The 18930-nt window shown below is 40.2% G+C and overlaps 1 protein-coding gene across 8 annotated transcripts in view; it reads right to left on the reverse strand.

Moving 5' to 3' along the window:
* Positions 1-18930, reverse strand: part of fibina (fin bud initiation factor a) — a 100297-nt gene that overhangs the window by 33830 nt on the left and 47537 nt on the right. For 2 of the 8 annotated variants that reach the window (XM_061969703.2, XM_061969702.2), the window contains 2 exons: positions 7344-7433; positions 3010-4424 (listed from right to left, as the gene is read on the reverse strand). In XM_061969703.2, coding sequence (XP_061825687.1) covers positions 3627-4250 — 624 coding nt within the window. In that variant the 5' untranslated portion in view covers positions 4251-4424; positions 7344-7433 and the 3' untranslated portion in view covers positions 3010-3626. Of the gene's footprint in view, positions 1-3009; positions 4425-7343; positions 7434-9203; positions 9293-15906; positions 16027-18283; positions 18331-18930 lie in introns of those variants that run through there. The other 6 variants (XM_061969705.2, XM_061969707.2, XM_061969700.2 and 3 more) reach the window with 6 other exon arrangements.

Consider the following 18930-nt stretch of genomic DNA (forward strand, 5'->3'; position numbering starts at 1 on the left):
ACAGGTTATGTTTAAAAGCTCATACCAGCATTCTTCCCTGCTTGGCACTCAGCATCAAGGGTTGGAATTGGGGGTTAAATCACCAAAAATTATTCCCGGGCGCGGCACCGCTGCTGCCCACTGCTCCCCTCACCTCCCAGGGGGTGATCAAGGGATGGGTCAAATGCAGAGGACAAATTTCATTACACCTAGTGTGTGTGTGACAATCATTGGTACTTTAACTTAACTTTAACTTTACACATACAAACTGTAGCACACAAAAAAGCACATTTAATAAAAAAAACGTTATTATGGTCTTACCTTTACTTATAAATAAAGTCAATTCGCCGCTGTTGTGCTGGATTAATGAACCCCCTGACGGATGTGTTATATCAACTAAAGCCCTCACATAAACTTTCCACGTACAAGATTGAATCTATTTAAAAAAGTGTAACCGAGGGTTTATAAATGTCGCCTATACTGTATGAAACTACAAAATAACAAACACGGGGGCTCCAGTTTACACGAGGACCACTTTATTTACCTTCTTTCAAAAACCTCCGCTCCACTACAACATGTCATCACTTCCGCTCTTGGCGCCTTCAAAATAAGAGCTCAAGGCATATACTATATAACAGCGCATAACAGGAACTTAACATCACAAATAGGAAAGCCCATAAAAATAGGCTACAAAAGTTATTTAATAAGAAGCCAAAAAGTGAAAAAACAATAATGTTCATGTTGGAGGAGTTGGGAATTAGATACACCTGCAGACTGCAGGTGTATCTAATTCACAACTCCTCCAACATGAACATTATTGTTTTTGCACTTTTTGGCTTCTTATGAAATAACTTTTTTAAATAGATTCAATCTTGCACGTGGAAAGTTTAAGTGTGGGCTTTAGTTGATATAACAATTCTATGGCGGGGGTGCAGGAGGCGGGGCTACTGGAGCCTCAGCCAGTGCGTCTTTTGGAGCCGTTTTATGATCGCTCAGCACAAGAAATACTTTACACACATACAGTTGTTGACAAAATACACTGTACATTATATACCTCAGCTATCTAAACTATGGAAATGTATAATATAATTCATATAGCAATACAGTCTCACTGCACAGCAGGCCAGCAGTTAGCCGAGTCCGTCCATGTTGAGGCACTGAGTGACGTGCCTCAACTGGCTGCTGTTCACCGCACCGTCTCTTCTCAGTATTTGAACGGCAAATGTGAAAATTCAGCGATTTTGAATAAAAATAATCTAAAACTGGTGAAGTTAAATGGAAAATAACGTTATAGTATAATCACTGCATACATATAACAATTTAATTAATTTTTTTTCTTTTTACATTTTTTTTCTTTCCATGATGGCAGGTGAGGCCCCGCCTCACCTGCCTCTAGTGACTGCACGTCACTGATTATATATATATATATATATATATATATATATATATATATATACATATACATATATATATATATTATGCTTGAATTTTTCGATTGTTACAATGACTGGTTGTATTGAAAACAAATATACAACTGTGTTTTAAATGTTATATTTATTTGTCCTAATATTATTTGATTATTTTGTATACACTTTCTTTATTGTTACGTGTTACGATTGTTTTTGAACAAAAAGTGATATTTCAAAAAGGCACAGGTGAGGGAAACGAGCGCTCAGGTAGACATGCAGGAAGTGGAACAAACATAAGAGCGCCGACAGGGAACAAACACCAACCAAGGAAACACAACCAGAAGTGAAGTGACAGATCGTCACAAAACAACTGTAATCACACAGAAAATTCATTTATAACAATTTCACCAAATAACACAACTAAAAAAAAATCACCAAAATGATTCCGGAGCGCGGCCACCGCTACTGCTCACTGCTCCCCTCACCTCCCAGGGGGTGGAACAAGGGGATGGGTCAAATGCAGAGGGTAATTTCACCACACCGAGTGTGTGTGAGACTATCAGTGGTACTTTAACGAACCAATATTGATATTTATTTTAGGCTCTGCTTTACCTGCCGACCCTGACTGCACGTCCCTGTGTCACACCAATTTTTGCGAGTGTTGCCGAGGCAACCGAAAGCTGCGCTGCTCCAGCAGTATTGAGAGGATTTATTTTCTAAAAAGTGCAATATACAGGAAACAGAAGGGTTAACACGTATGATTTTGTTACGGTAGTCAATAATCAATTTGACCTATTATTAATGGTTATTTTTAGTCTTTGAAGTGCACTCTCTCGGGTCTAGTTATTCCCAAAAGTGTTTGATGCGGGTGAGGTCAGGGGTCACTGATGTGCGTCCATACCAAACTCATCAAAGCATGCCTTTATGGCTTTTGTTTTGTGCACTGCAGCACAATCATCCTGACGAAGCATATAACATGCAATTGTCCAAAATAAGGCTAGTAAAATGAACACATGTCTCATAGGATGCGTCACAAAAGGACTGTGTGCTGTGCAAAAAGGGCTCAGTGTTCCAGGTCAGCTCTGGTCTACATTCCTGACCTCACTTTGTCATTTGAATATGTCTGTGAGGAGAACACATGCTTCTAAAAGCAGCCTTAAAACCATCACTTCCACGTCACAAAAATGCATGCTTCTGTCTGAATAATTTATGACTTGAATGCCAAAAAAAGGAGGGTCTTTTACGATTTCCCGGTCCAAGTCTTCAGCGGCGCCCCTTGAAATTTCCGAAGCCTTGTTGACATATAAGGTTTCTGTCCTGGCTGCGTTCTGTCTTCTCGCCTGCTATAGTGCACAGAGCTGTTTCTGAAAAAGGGGTCCTACAGGGGAAGCTGGAGTGTGAGGGGAAACCAGACAGAGGAAATCACACCCGGTTGCGCCCATTGGCAGGCAGCACATCTGGCCCCCAACAACATGTGCACAGAAATTATCTGTGGCACTTTTATTGCTCTAATACATGCTTTGTGCTGCCAGGAACAATACAATAATTAGCTTAATTTGTGCAACACAGAACAGTGTTATGTTTGTATTTATGCCATTTATTTGGGCATTCTTACATTTATATTTGATGTATAAGGAATAACTCTTAATGTTGTTTTGCTTGATGGTGAATTTGTTACTGTTTTACAATGGAGGAATTTATTTACAATGTTATTTTTCCTATTAAAGAACAAGACTGAAATATACAGAACACCATGTTGGAATAACTCTCCATGCATTGTTTACTTTTAACAAAAATATACTGTACAAACAAGACAAGCACATCCATTGACATAAGTGTGACTCCTAACAGTTGGTAATAACAGGTCTCTTAGTAAATGTATTTTTATCCAAAGTAAAATGCTTCCAGATGGAGGTGGGGGACGTTGACAGAATCCAGACGCCAATTAACAAGGGACACTTGAAAGGGACACAGGTCTGCCACTTACATGTAAAAAAAACGCTTTTCATTGGAAAAATGTAAACAATATAATGGACAAAGCAGACACACAAAAGTTGATTAAAGTAAAAATATTAACATTATTTTTCCAATAATTTCCTTTTAAGCCTCTTGAGTCAGAGGAATGTGCTGATGTTGTTGATGACACATTGCCATGAAGTGGAGATACTTAAGCTGGATGCTTTCTCCAATCATGTCCGAAAAGGAGTAGGAAGAAACCGAGCTTATTTAACGATTAGACTATGATCCTGGGTTGAGATACTGTGTTTTAAGACGGCTCAGTCTGCTCCCATGGCTGCGAACAATAAGAGACAGCAGCTCCTGTTTGTCCCTCAGTCCAGCTGAGATGTCCTTGGTGTCCCTCAGGGTGTCCTTCACGTCCCCCACTTGTTTGAGCACAAAGCTGCTGAGTAGCTGCTCCTCTCTCAGATCGCTCTCCTGACTTTGCTTGAACTTCACCTCCAGCTCCTCCAGAGATTTGTCCACGCCAGAGAAAGCCTCTCCAATCTGAGAGATTTCCCTCCGGAGGAAGCGTCCGTAGCTGTCCTCTCCGTCCAGGTCATTGGCCGCAGTCCGCCCGATGCTCTCCAGCAGCCGCGCCGCGTCCTCCCCCTGCAGGCGGGCGAGGATGAGATCCTCCCGCACAATAGAGTCGCTCTCCTCCTCCGCGATTGAGCACGGTGATCCGTCCGAGAACCTAAAGACCATCTGGCACTTTTCCGGGTCCTCTGTGTCCTCATAGTCGCCGTCCGGGACGTAGAAGTGGTGGAAGGTGCCGTTGGAGATCTCGGCTTGGAGGGGCCCGTTGTAGACCGCAGAGCCGAGGGGCAGACATGTGAGCACGATGAGCACCAGAGGATCCATCGTGCGCCTCCTCTGCAGCTCCCAGCATGAGTACTGGGAGTCAAACCAGGAGCAGAGTTTTCATCCAGAGTCAAGTTACACAGCCTCCTCCCCCTCCTCAAGAAACTCAACATGGTGAGTCTCGGCTGGCCTGGGGTCTCTGGTGGTCCCCAGTGGTCAATGGTAGTCATCATGCTGACACACGCAGTCACAAAAGAATAAAAAAGCAATAAAGATCGATTTTGTACTTGATTAAAATAGATTCATGTTGTGTTTGGGGACTGTATTTTTCTGGAGGCGTGATGTAAACTTTATATGAATAATTGCTATTTATACACACACACATATATAAACACATATATATACATATACACAATCTACAATGTAAATGGTCATGAAAATACAGAAAACACATTGAAATGAGAGGGTGTGTCCAAACATTTGGCCTGTACTAACATACATACATATAGTACATGCCAAAAGTTTGGACACACCCTCTCATTTCAATGCTGCTATATACATTGTATTACGTTTGTACTATTTACATGTATATATACACACATATATACATACATACTGTATACACACATACATACATACATATATATATATATATACACACACACACACACACACACACACACACACACACACAACAATGTAAATAGTCATGAAAATAGAGAAAACACATTGAAACGAGAGGGTGTGTCCAAACTTTTGGCCCCACAAACACACACACACACACACACACACACACACACGCACACACACACACACACACACACACACACACACACACACACACACACACACACACACACACACACACACACACAGTTATATAAACTAAATGTAAATGAGTTGTACTTGTATAGCGCTTTTCTACCTTCTTTAAGGACCTCAAAACGCTTTGACACTATTTCCACAGTCACCCATTCACACACACATTCACACACTGATGTCCCACTATTATGCAAATGTGATGATGTTATTAGTGTCTCTAGAGAGTTTATTGGCTAATCTGAGAAAAATCTATTATGTACAGGGCTGCCTTAATTTAACGTGAAGGCCCAAGTTGAAAGGCCCCGGCGCTCAGATTTGCAGAGTGCAAAAACAGTGTAATATCTAGGACCGACAACATAAAAAGCAGTCATTTCTTTCAGGACATCCAACAGCGAGTTCTGCCTCTTTAAACTAGAAAATAATATTTTCATTTCCATATCAATGAACTTGGACATAAACATCACCAACTATCAGTAAAAACATACAGCGACATAATAATATTAGTATAATGCAGTGGTGTGCCGTCAGGGCCAGCAAGACCTTCTCTGCTGAAATCATGATCATAATTAAAGATAAAAGTAGTTTTTAATTTGCTTTCCCTCAATATCTAAACATATTTATATTCTCTTCGTGTCATATTATGCTCCTTCCAGCGCTGTTGTTTTTAGGTTAGAGTTTTTATCTAATCAGAATTAAGATGGCTTATGTTGCCATGCTGTACCAAATCTGCTCGAGGCCTTCAGAATCAACAATGTGGGCGTACGTGCACTGTAGGTGAACAGCCACATACAGTTTATAGATAATTGGGATAGCCAATCAGATCAGGAGTTGTTGTCAGTAAGGCCTTCTAGATGGCCTCACATTGAATGTGACATTTACGTGTCCTGTGATTGGATACTCACCGGGACCGTTATCGGATGAATTTGAGAACACATACAGTTGAGAGACAGTTGCGATAGCCAATCTGATCACAAGTTGTTGACAGTAGCCTATCTTGGTAGCCTAATGTTAACGAGACTGTGGTTGGATACTCACTTGTTATTCCAAAGTGAGTATACATTCACAAGTTGCAATCTAGCAGGAAGCAGGTAGTGTTGTGCCCTAACCCACAAAGAAGGAGAACAAAAACGTTGATTAAGTGGCAGATATATATTTGCAAGGCCATTTTCAAGAAGGATATTTAAAGAGAAACCACATCTTGTGAGACGATGTCGGCCAAACCCGGAAGCTAGCTCAGCTGTTCTGGCGATGAAATGAGGAAATGCCTGCCATTTTCAACCGACTACGAGGGGCACCACTAGCGTCGAATGGTTCTACAAATTGTGAGTTCAAATATTTTATTTCTATATTTTTTCACGTTTAATATATTTTTTGCAATTTTAATTTTGACATTACCATTAAATATATGTTTTAATTGCTGATGCGGGTTTATTGATTTTTAAATGCGCCAGAAAATAACCTGTTTTGTACACTGTTGATGTGATTCAATGCACAGTAGTGCGTAAATGTGTTTCTGTATAGTATTTCTCCAGCAATGGTCATGTGGTGACATAAATTATGGTATTTTGAGAGGTAATCATTGAAGTCTGACATCACTGAAGGCCTATGTGGGAAATGCACGGCCGTGGTATAATGTTCAATATCAGCAACTGATCAAATTATAAGCCTAATATTTCAAGAGAAGCTAGATCTTGCGAGACAAAGTCGGCCGACCCCCGAGCAAGCTAACCTGTCCCAGCCGGTGAAAAGGGTTTTACTGCCTCTTCATATTGAATCAACAAATATATGAGCGGTAGCCATAGCTTCCAACGGGTGCTGTGAATTGTCAGTTCAAATATTTTTTTCCTTTATTTTTTCACGTTAATATGTTTTACAATTATTTAAATTTTGACAGTAGTTACGGTATGACTTTTAATTGCTGAAGCGGGTTTATTGATTTTAAAATGCACTGGAAAATAGCCCGTTTTGTAGACTATTGAGGTGATTCAATGACCAGAAGTGTGCAAGTATGTTTCTGTATAGCATTTTTCCAGTTGTGGTGATGTGGTGACATAAATTATGAGAGCTATTTATTAAGGTCGGTGTATAGGACATCACTGAAGTGTGAAATGCACAGTCTGCCTCTGTGCTATATTGTGACAAGTTGTCATTAAATAGAAGCGAAATGTCTGAACTAAACACGTATAAAATACTATGATTTGAAGCAAATATCATTTGACCTTTTGGTGAGTTACTGTTTTTTTTTGTTGAACAGCTCGGGTTTTGAAAGCAAGACATTAATATTATTACAACAACAAGAGAACAGAGTTACTTTCAAAAGCATGTACTTACCTTGCCGTAATGATAGCCACAGCTTGCCCATTGGCCATAAACGTTCTCCAAACTTCCCAAACTGCTCCTTTTCTTCCAGGAAAAATGTCACTGTGGTAAAAAAGCCAATATTTTGTATCCGATTACCAGAAACTGGGTTGATACCTAGCTAGCTACCGCCAAGCAAAGCAAAGTGACAGCCAAGACCAGATGCGGGCAATTATTTTGACCCGGGGGGCCACATAGAGAAAAAAGTGTGTCTGGGGGCCGGTACATACATACATATACATATATGACAAAAATATAAACCCAACACTTTGCTCCCATTTTTCACGAGTTGAACTCAAAGATCTAAAACTTTTACTATGTACACAAAAGACCTATTCCTCTCAAATATTGTTCACAAATCTGTCTAAATCTGTTAGTGAGCACTTCTTCTTTGCCAAAATAATCCATCCCATCCCATAAAAGGCCACTCTGAAATGTGCAGTTTTGCTTTACTGGTGTAATCACCATTTGCCTCACGCAGTGCAACACACTCCCTTAGCATAGACTTGATCAGGTTGTTGATTGTGGTCTGTGGAATGTTAGTCCACTCCTCTTTAATGGCTTGTCAAAGTTGCTGGAAATGGGCAGGAACTTGAACACGCTGTTGTATACGCCGATCCACAGCATCCCAAACAAGCTCAATGGGTGACATGTCCGGTGAGTATGCTGGCCATGCAAGAACTGGGATGTTTTCAGCTTCCAGGAATGGTGTACAGATCTTTGCAACATGGGGCCATGCATTGTCATGCTGCAACAGGAGGTGATGGTCTTGGGTGAATGGCACAGCAATGGTCCTCAAGATCTAGTAATGATATCTCCGTGCATTCCCAATGCCATCAATAAAATGCACTTGCGATCGTTGTCCATAACATACACCCGCCCATACCATAACTCCACACCCACCATGGGCCACTTGATTCAAAACGTTGACATCAGCAAACCGCTCTCCCACACGATGCCACACACGCTGCCTACCATCTGCCCTGAACAGTGAAAACTGAGGATAATCCGTGAAGAGAACACCTCTCCAGCATGCCAGACGCCATCAAATGTGAACATTTGCCCACTCAAGTCGGTTATGACGACAAACTGCAGTCAGTTCGAGACCCCGATGAGGACAACGAGCATGCAGATGAGCTTCCCTGATACGGTTTCTCACAGTTTGTGCAGACATTATTTGGTTGTGCAAACCAATTGTTGCAGCAGCTGTTTGGGTGGCTGGTCTCAGACGACCATGGAGGTGCACCTGCTGGATGTGGAGGTCCTGGGCTGGTGTGGGTACACATGGTCTGCAGTTGTGAGGCTGGTTAGATGTACTGCCAAATTCTCTTAAAAGCCTCTGGAGACGTCTTATGGAAGAGAAATGAACATTCAATTCACAGGCAACAGATCTGGTGGACATACCTGCAGTCAGCTCCCTCAAAACTTGCAACACCTGTGGCATTGTACTGTGTGATAAAACTGGCCTTTTATTTTGGGCAGCCAATGACACACCTGTGCAATAATCATGCGGTTTAATCAGCATCTTGATATGCCACACCTTTGAGGTGGGATGGGTTATCTTGGCAAAGAAGAAATGCTCACTAACACAGATTCAGACATATTTGTGAACAATATTTGAGAGGAAATGGTCTTTTGTGTACATTGTAAAAGTTTAACATCTTTGAGTTCAACTCATGAAAAATGGGAACAAAATGGGATGGGTCAAATGTAGAGGACACATTTCACCACACATAGTGTGTGTGACAATCATTGGTACTTTAACTTAACACATACAAACTGTAGCACACAAAAAAGCACATTTAATAAAAAAAAATGTTATTATGGTCTTACCTTTACTTATAAATGAAGTCCAAGCGCAGCTCCTTTTGAACAAAAGTATCGATAACTTGTTTATAGAAGTCTTCCTTATCTTTCTTCAGTTTTAAAAGACTCTGTCTCGATGGAGATCTTCCTTTAAGTATTACCTCCTGCTTCGATTAAAAGTCCAGTTTAGAAAGCTGTTTTATTTTAGATATGTAATCCTCCATGTTAATAATCCAGGCAAGAGGAAAAAATAAACGATCGCTGCTAACTGTTGCTGCTTGTTGTCACTTCTTCTGCAGCCGAGTAGTCTCTGGGATCACTACCGCCCTCTACCACTAGGAGACGGGATTACTTCGAGCCTCACACAGTGCGTCTTCGCAGCAGTTTTATGATTGCTCAGCACAAGTAATACGTTACACACAGAGTTGTTGACAAAATACACTGTACATTATATACCTCAGCTAACTAAACTATGGAAATGTATAATATAATTCATATAGCAATACGGTCTCACTGCACAGCAGGCCAGCAGTTAGCCGAGTCATTGCGCAATCCATGGTGAGGCTCAACTCAGTGACGTGCCTCAACTGGCTGCTGACTCACCGCAAGTCTCTTCTCAGTATTTGAACAGCAAATGTGAAAATTCAGCCATTTTGAATAAAAACTTTTCTAAAACTGGTGAAGTTAAATGGAAAAAAACTTTATAGTATAATTCCTGGATACATATAACAATTTAATTATTTTTTTTTCTTTTTAAATTTTTTTTCTTTCTATGATGGCACGTGAGGCCCTGCCTCACCTGATTGCACGTCACTGGTATCCAGTGATTATACTATAAAGTTATTTTCCATTTAACTTCACCAGACCCCGCCCACTCTGCTTTGTGCCTTGAGTTGCTGTGACGTAGATTACCGTAATAACCCGTATATCACTCAAAAGCTCAGATTCCAACCACTGAGTTACTTATGGTAATTTGAAAACAGCACTGCACATCATAAAGGCGACTACAGTTTCGATGTTAAAAGTAAAAAAAAATATTCCAACATTTTTGGGTGGCATTTTGTCTGGCCAAAACAAAGCTCATGGCAGAAAAGTGGAACAGCAATGAATTTGATAGGTGAGTGATCTGACATGCTGGCATCGATGGGTTTCGCCTGCAGCAAACTGTTATGAGGTATGTTGTCATGCGATGGAATGTATTTATATTCTACAAGACTGTTTTTTTTGATTGCCACGATCATAAAAACTTGGTAGAAAGTACATCCTTTGGCAGCTCAAAACGGAACGTGTGCTTTTGTTTCTGTTATTAAATACGAGACAATTGCGTTTTTCAAGGGGCGGTTGGCAACTCGAGTCACATTGGAGGTATGCTAGAACGAGTAAATAAAAGACCCTCCCTCCCCCTCACACACACACAGGCTAACACAAACACGTAAGCAGGGATTGGATTGGAACACAATGGCTACTTGTGAACTTTTTCACGGGTTTGAACTTGAAAGAATACAAATATTCAAAACATATAAAATAAAATGCTGGGGGGACTCAACTTGGGCTACACACTGCGCTATAGCATCCCCTAGCCCAGACTTGGGCAAATTAAGGCCGGGGGCCGCATGCAGCCTGTTAAGCTTTTCAATCTGGCCAGCCGGACATTCCAAAATAATTTTTTTTAGATCTTTAAGATGAAAACTTAGCTGCCATTACGATGTGCATTGATGTTTTCAAATTGCCGTAAGTCTTGAACTATGCAAAGTGTTTCAATAGTTGGAATCTGACCTTTTGCATGATATACTAGTTACTTTGGTAATTTAATTAGTTACTATGGTAATCTATGTCACAGCAGCTCAGACGAGGCACCAAGCTGTGTGGGTGGGGAGCATTTCCACAGAGTGTTACAAGAGCGGCAAGCCTGAAATGCGGGTGTCAGGGACAGATGCGGAAGGAGATTTTTACAACAAAGTTCTAAGTGATATATCAGATAGTAGATGGGTTTATTTTCTACCCTTCGCGTTCACATTTCGCTGTGTTTATTGCATTTTTGTTGCGTTTCGCTTGATTGTAACATTTGTCGATCGAGAAGGGGTGTGACGTACATACAGTAATGTTGTCAATATTCAGTGTTTTATCGTTCATAGTTAATATTGTAAATCCCTCAATCTTATTTTCATGTACATTTTGGGTGTCTTCTTCGGTAAAAATTTTTTAAAATTCCATTCTGTTTTTTGGGGCGGTCGGTCCATAACGTTTTTAGCTTTCAATCAGACATTATTGTGAGGTTTTGTATGAGTGTTCCTAAAAATAGATATACCGGCCCCAGGACAAATTTTTATCTCTAAATGTGGCCCCCCCGAGTGAAAATAATTGCCCAGGTCTGCCCTAGCCCCAATTTAGCACTGTCCCTTCTAAAATGAATGAAAAATAGCATAATTTAAAAAAGGTACCTTGACACTACTGAATATGAGCTTTATGTGTATAGTATAATGACACATTCAGTGCGTGTTACTTATTATTCAATGGACCATGCCTCCCCACTCCCTTTACTGTCAAGTAACTTGAGGTCATAATGTCTAAAAGGCGGTAGAGAAAAGTACCATTTAAAAGCATTCCCTCTCCAGGCGTTCACTCTGAATCCACACATTTAGAAGCTCAGCTGTTCATTCATCGCTTATGAAAACACAAGAGCAGTTCCTGAATAGTGTTGAGGGTGGTTTTGATTAGAGTAGATTGCAAAAGTGAGAGTGGCACGCAAAAGTTCCGCTCCTGTGATCATACTGTATTGTAGACACTCCCCGGGGGTCGTGATCCCACTCTGCTGCATATCTAAGGCTGGATAATTACATCAACACGGGGTGGTCTCGGCATGTCAGCAACAAACTGGAAACATATGGCCAGCTGTAAACATTAGGCTGGAAATAATTGTTTATGTCAGCTATGTGCGGCTATCAGTGTTAAATGAAGAACTTGCAGTGCACCCCTAATGTTGAACATGTTATGGATATTATATAGAGCGTTTTCTATTCGAGCTCCAGTACTCTGGAATGTCCTACCGGTAACAGTTAGAAATGCTACCTCAGTAGAAGCATTTAAGTTCCATCTTAAAACTCATTTGTATACGCTAGCCGTTAAATAGACCCCTCTTTTAGACCAGTTGATCTGCCATCTATTTTCTGCTTTGCCCCCCTCTCCTGCGTGGAGAGGTTATTTGGTGACCACAAATGAGGCGCTAGCTGTTTGAAACACTTGTGATTAAGGGGCTATATAAATAAACTTTGATTGATTGATATTAAAATATGTTTTCCCATTGGAAATAACGGGAGGATAGACTTTATGTATCCCACATTAGTGAAATCTGACACATAGGTGTAAAATCCGGCCACCATTTTAGTAGTTTTTATGGCATTAGCTATTTTGTTTTGTAGTCCTTTGTACCTGAAGTCCGCCTACATCATATTGGCCTGTCATTTTTTAGTTTTTATGACATCTGTACAATATTACTACAGCAGACTTAAGAATAGGACAAAAGTAACACAGGACAAAAGTAAACATAACTTAGTAAAATAATGTAATGAAAGGGGAAAAATAAATAATTGAAGTAGGAAAATTAAAAATAACAGTAAAGTAACACACATATAACAGTCTGTGGACAGAAATGACCTGCAATGGAAAGTTGCTGAAGGAGCTACTCGAGGTAATAAGTACAACATGTTATAAAAGTTTACAAATAAGCCATCTGAAAGTGATTCAGAGAAAAACATATTAATCAAAGTAAACCACAACAACTCCCACTCGAACTGTGATAATTAGAATTGTGTGTATGGGAAGCTGGACAAAAGAAGCGGGACACAGCAGGAGTCTTACTACAAGTATTCTTCTTCAGTGATAGAAGATTGTCATTTTATTGTTCTTTTTGCAGATGTTTCTCAGCTTTCTGTATGTTTTACTTAAAAAAGGCAAATTGTTGTAACATAGTGAGAAAGTATATATTTTTGGGATGTTCTGATCAGGGTTTTATGATGCCCATTCCGATGTCGATAAATCATGAGTGAGATCGGCCGATACCAATACCGATCACATGTATTAACTGTAGATTTTTATGTATATATGGTGAGTGTTATTGAAAGATTGAAAATACCAACATATTATCTAAACTCCCTATTCTTTTTTTTTATCATATATATTTTTTTGAACAAAACAAAGTCAACAGCACATAACTAAACACAAGCAAAATTACTGTCTACTACACATTACAATTATTGTCTTTAAAGTCCTCCTGTGTCCAAAGAATTATTCCCTGAGTTTCTAAACATTAACAAAAAAAATTATTGTAGAAAATAAAAACACCGACCTCATCACTCTAGTATTGATCATATACTGTATACTAGGGCTGGGCGATATATCGATATACTCGATATATCGCGGGTTTGTCTCTGTGCGATATAGAAAATGACTATCGTGATATTCGAGTATACGTTCTCACGCAGTTGCTTTTAGCTGCAGACATTACACTACATGCTCTTCTCACTCTTTTTTGTCTCTCCTTCTCACAGAGACATAAACAAGCGCACCTTCTTACATGCGTATACGCCCTCGTTGAGCAGAGAGGTAGCAGCATGGCTAAAGTTAGTGAGTGGTAATACGAAAGAAAGAAGGTGCGAATCTGGTAACAAATGAAGGAAGAATTAATTCCTCAGAAAAACAGCACAGTGTCCATCGTCTGGCTTCAAGTGGGAATATGTCGAACAGACAACCGTAATTTGTCAAGTGTGGGGCGAAAGCGTTTCTACAAAAAGTAGCATTACTGCTATTATGTAGCATCATTTGAAAAGTCACCCGCTAGAGAATGAAGAGTGCTTACTTCGCATGTCAACTTGTCCGTTCGGTGCCACACCAATAAAATGCTGAGGCAACCATTTCCAGATCAACACCGTATGAAAAAAAATAGTCCACGACATAAGGAGATAACGTCCACCGGAACCTACCACATAGCGAAGGACGTACAAACAATTAGGAAGGTTTGTGTCATGTTTGTCCTCCTACAGAAACCATATTACAACAAAAAATATATTTTTCACTCACTTTTTTTTCCATTTCTATACATTTTTGAAAAAGCTCCATGGAGCCACCAGGACGCCGCTCAAGAACCGCATTTGAGCGGTCTCGACCCCCGAGATAAGGCTACCAAGGGGGCTAGGCCGGAAAGGGTAACTGATGTTAAGGTCTAGTCAGAAGGTTTAAGGCCCATAGGGGGCATGCAATCCACAGCAGACAAACTAATAGTGTAAAACCAAATAATCAAACGATAGTTAAGGGTATAATGAATTAAAAAAACAACCATAAATCAAATATGCAATCAATCTGACTTAGGCTAAGCCTGTAGGCCTATAACCCTCACACCATTGTACCTGGCCCGAATAAATAAATAAAACGTATCTTTACATTGGCACAAGTTTACGGTGGGAAAAACAGTGATAAATAATGCGCTATATCTTGCACTGCGCCCCGTGGGCAGGTCTCATGACATTAGTAAAAAGCAATACAATTCAACAAATACATCAATAATGTACACTAAAACATCTAAAAATACACATTGTCAAAATAAAGTTCAATACCTTTTAAAACCAGGCCTGCCAGTTAATACTGGAGACTGGAGAGACTGACCGCATAACTGGAAGCTATAGGGCTAGTAAAAGTTTGAATGAGCCAGATGGACTTGAATGCAGCAACCATGTATACAATTCTAATGACATTTTCCCCATACCTGAAACCGCTACTGCTGGTAAGCAATCACACAGTACACTTCAGGGCTACAACCAGTGCTTTAACACACTTTGAAAGGGGTGCACATATTAGTCAAATGGAATAATCAAAATGGAGTAACCCAACAAAGTTAATTAACCTACCACAATATTAGGCAGGCAGTGTATGTGCACAAAACTCCACACTTCTACCAGGGTATTGGGTTTCTGGTACTATTTATTTCACGATAATAAGAGTTCAATCAATCAATCAAAGTTTACTTATATAGTCCTTAATCACAAATGTCTCAAAGGGCTGCACAAGCCACAACGACATCCTTGGCTCAGATCCCTGATAAAGGGCAAGAAAAAAGGGACCGCTGATGTGAGGACCCCCGCCCACAAAACGGGGCATCCTGAAAAGACGGTCAAAAAGCGGCTAGAAAACAATCAGTGAAACATAATCTATGCAAAATTTTGACCAAAAGAACCACCTAGTTATGTAGACCCCAAGGAAGTGTTTGAATGTAGAACCCCCCGATAATATGACCCATATTGTGTGTGTCGCAAAACAGCGACACACACACATAACACACTGTTAATGACATTGATTGGCTGTGTGTGAGTTGCATCATAGTGTAACGACCTTGTCATGGTCCGTTGCCCGGTTCATGTTTTGTTTAGTTCTGTTTCAGCACCCCTGGGTTTGTTTGTGTTTTGGTTACCATGGGTGCTGATGAGTTTCACCTGCCTCTGATTAGTGTTCGGGACGCTCACCTGCTTCCGGGCACTAATCAGAGAGCTAATCATTCCTGTTTTTTGCCACCATCAGTCTGGCTGTCTTTGTTTGCTCCTGCAACATGTTACATTGAGTATTTCTATGATTCTTGATTCTAGTTCATGTGCTAAGCTGGGCCATAGCTCTCATGCTATCGGAATGCTTTTCTATATTTTAGTATTCCTGCCTGATTTATGAAAATAAATCATCTCCTTACCTGCACCTTGCCTCCAGAGTTTCTGTCTGCATCTTGGGAGAACGACCCGTGCAGTAAAATGCGACCCCGACGTAACAGAAGACAGCCAGCAGCATACAGTCATGGAGAATTTGGACGAAGACAGCCAGACTGATTGTGGCAAAAAACAGGAATAAGTAGCTTTCTGATTAGTGCCCGGAAGCAGGTGAGCCTCCCGGACACTAATCAGAGGCAGGTGAAACTCATCAGCACCCATGGAAACCAAAACACAAACAAACCCAGGGGTGCAGAAACAGAACTAAGGTAGTCTCTAACTAAACAAAACATGATCCGGACAACGGACCATGACAGACCTGGCAGTTACAGTTTACAGTTTATGTGTGGTGTTGGAGTTGTACAACTTTTTGTGTGGCCGTAAACACATCAGGGGCTGAGTCTAATGCAGGGGTGTCAAACGTACGGCTTGAGGGCCGGATCAGGCCTGCAAACAGGTTTTATACGGCCCGCAGGAAGAGTTTGCTATGTATAAAAATTTATCTGAAATTTTTTAATGAAAGAAACAGCTGTTCTAAATGTGTCCACTGGATGTCACAATAGCAATTCTTTGTATCTTTGTAGATGATGCTACATATGTACAAAATAAACCACATGATGATTAGTACATCAGTCGAGGAAAATTATCAAACTACATAAAAACACACTGTAATTTGATTTTGATATACTTTTTTTTATCTTGATTGAAAATGAACACCAATGAGTTGACTGATGAACATTATCACATAATTTATTCAGAAAATATAAATCACGACAAATAAAAATGGAATACGATTAACTGCAACAAATAAGTGTAAAAAAAACAACAACATTATGACATTTTCAGAATGTGCTTGTTCTATTTTTAAGCAAAGAAAACAATCTGAAGTTGTCTTTATTTTTAAGTTATCGTGCCGTGATTTTACCAGTCCGGCCCACTTGGGAGGAGATTTTTCTCCTATAATGAGTTTGACACCCCTGGTCTAATGAGTGCATCTGTTGGCGCAAGTGAGAGAGAGAGCTGTTGATTTTGTCACGGTTCGTACGACAGAAAATGACCAGTTTTGCTGGATAATAGTGTTTAGCCAATGTTTTTGGTGTGAATACAGCCGACAATAAACAGTTTTGCTCGATAAAGAGACCGATGGACTTTTGACGCACACTTAACAACAGTCTAGCATTAAGTTTTGTGCAACTTAAGGGGGAACTTTAGAGTATTTCCCCCCCCCAAATTCCAAACCTTACATATAAACAACTTATACAACTTTAAGGCCTTTGACTTAAGGAAACAAAGTTGACTTTCTGGTCTGTGTAAAGGGTGAGTGTTGACATTTCATTTCCTCAGACGAGTCCGGGCTGAGAGTATCGTGCAAACTCATCTGACAGGAGCATGAAAGCAGAAAAAGGCAGGCAGCATGAACGCAAAATCCAAAACGGACCACCCACAGGTGAAGAACATACAAAACCCAAAACCAGTGAAGTTGGCACGTTGTGTAATTTGTAAATAAAAACAGAATACAATGATTTGCAAATACTTTTCAACTTATATTCAATTGAATAGACTGCAAAGACAAGATATTTAATGTTGGAACTGAGAAACGTAATTTTTTTTGCAAATAATCATTAACTTAGAATTTAATGGCAGCAACACATTGCAAACAAGTAGCTACAGGGGCATTTTTACCACCGTGTTACATGGCCTTTCCTTTTAACAACACTCATTAATTGTTTGGGAACTGAGAAGACCAATTTTTGAAGCTTTTCAGGTGAAATTCTTTCCCATTCATGCATGGTGAACAGCTTAAGTTGTTCAACATTCCGGGGTCTCCGTTGTGGTATTTTAAACTTCATATTGCGCCACACATTTTCAATGGGAGACAGGTCTGGACTACAGGCAGGCCAGTCTAGTACCCGCACTCTTTTACTATGAAGCCACGCTATTGTAACACGTGACTTGGCATTGTCTTGCTGAAATAAGCAGGGGCGTCCATGATACCGTTGCTTGGACGGCAACATATGTTGCTCCAAAACCTGTATGTACCTTTCAGCATTAATGGTGCCTTCACAGATGTGTAAGTTACCCATGTCTTGGGCACTAATTCACCCCCATACCATCACAGATGCTGGCTTTTGAACTTTGCGCCTATAACAATCCGGATGGTTCTTTTCCTCTTTGTTCTGGAGGACACGACGTCCGCAGTTCCAAAAAACAATTTGAAATGTGGACTCGTCAGACCACAGAACACTTTTCCACTTTGCATCAGTCCATTTAAGATGAGCTCGGGCCCAGCAAAGCCGGCGGCGTTTCTGGGTGTTGTTGATAAATGGCTTTTGCTTTGTATAGTACATTTTAACTTGCACTTACTGATGTAGCGACGAACTGTAGTTACTGACAGTGGGTTTCTGAAGTGTTCCATGTGGTGATATCCTCGCCCCATCCTTGTTTGTGAATGACTGAGCATTTCATGAAAGCTGCTTTTATACCCAATCATGGCACCCACCTGTCCCCAATTAGCCTGTTCACCTGTGGGATGTTCCAAATAAGTGTTTGATGAGCATTCCTCAACTTTCTCAGTCTTTTTTGCCGCTTATGCCAGCTTTTTTGAAACATATTGCAGGCATCAAATTCCAACTGAGCTAATATTTGCAAAAAATAACGGTTTTCCAGTTCGAACGTTAAATATCTTGTCTGTGCAGTCTATTCAATTGAATATAAATTGAAAAGGATTTGCAAATCATTGTATTCTGTTTTTATTTACGATTTACACAATGTGCAACTTCACTGGTTTTCGGTTTTGTAGTAGACTTCCCCTACAGTACTTTTCTACTTTTTTAATTCACCTCCTGAGAAATGCCAAATATCGGAATGCTTTTATTTCTCTCATTTCCACAACATCAAATATTTATTTCACTTCTTTCAACATTGCCTTTTTTCCCATAACCAAGAAGCCTGAGAACGCTGACAAATAAATAAGTAAAATTTGGAGCAGGGAAGCTTTTCTCTGGAAAATA

This window comes from Nerophis lumbriciformis, linkage group LG10 (genome assembly GCF_033978685.3).
Source record: "Nerophis lumbriciformis linkage group LG10, RoL_Nlum_v2.1, whole genome shotgun sequence".
Taxonomy (NCBI): domain Eukaryota; kingdom Metazoa; phylum Chordata; class Actinopteri; order Syngnathiformes; family Syngnathidae; genus Nerophis; species Nerophis lumbriciformis.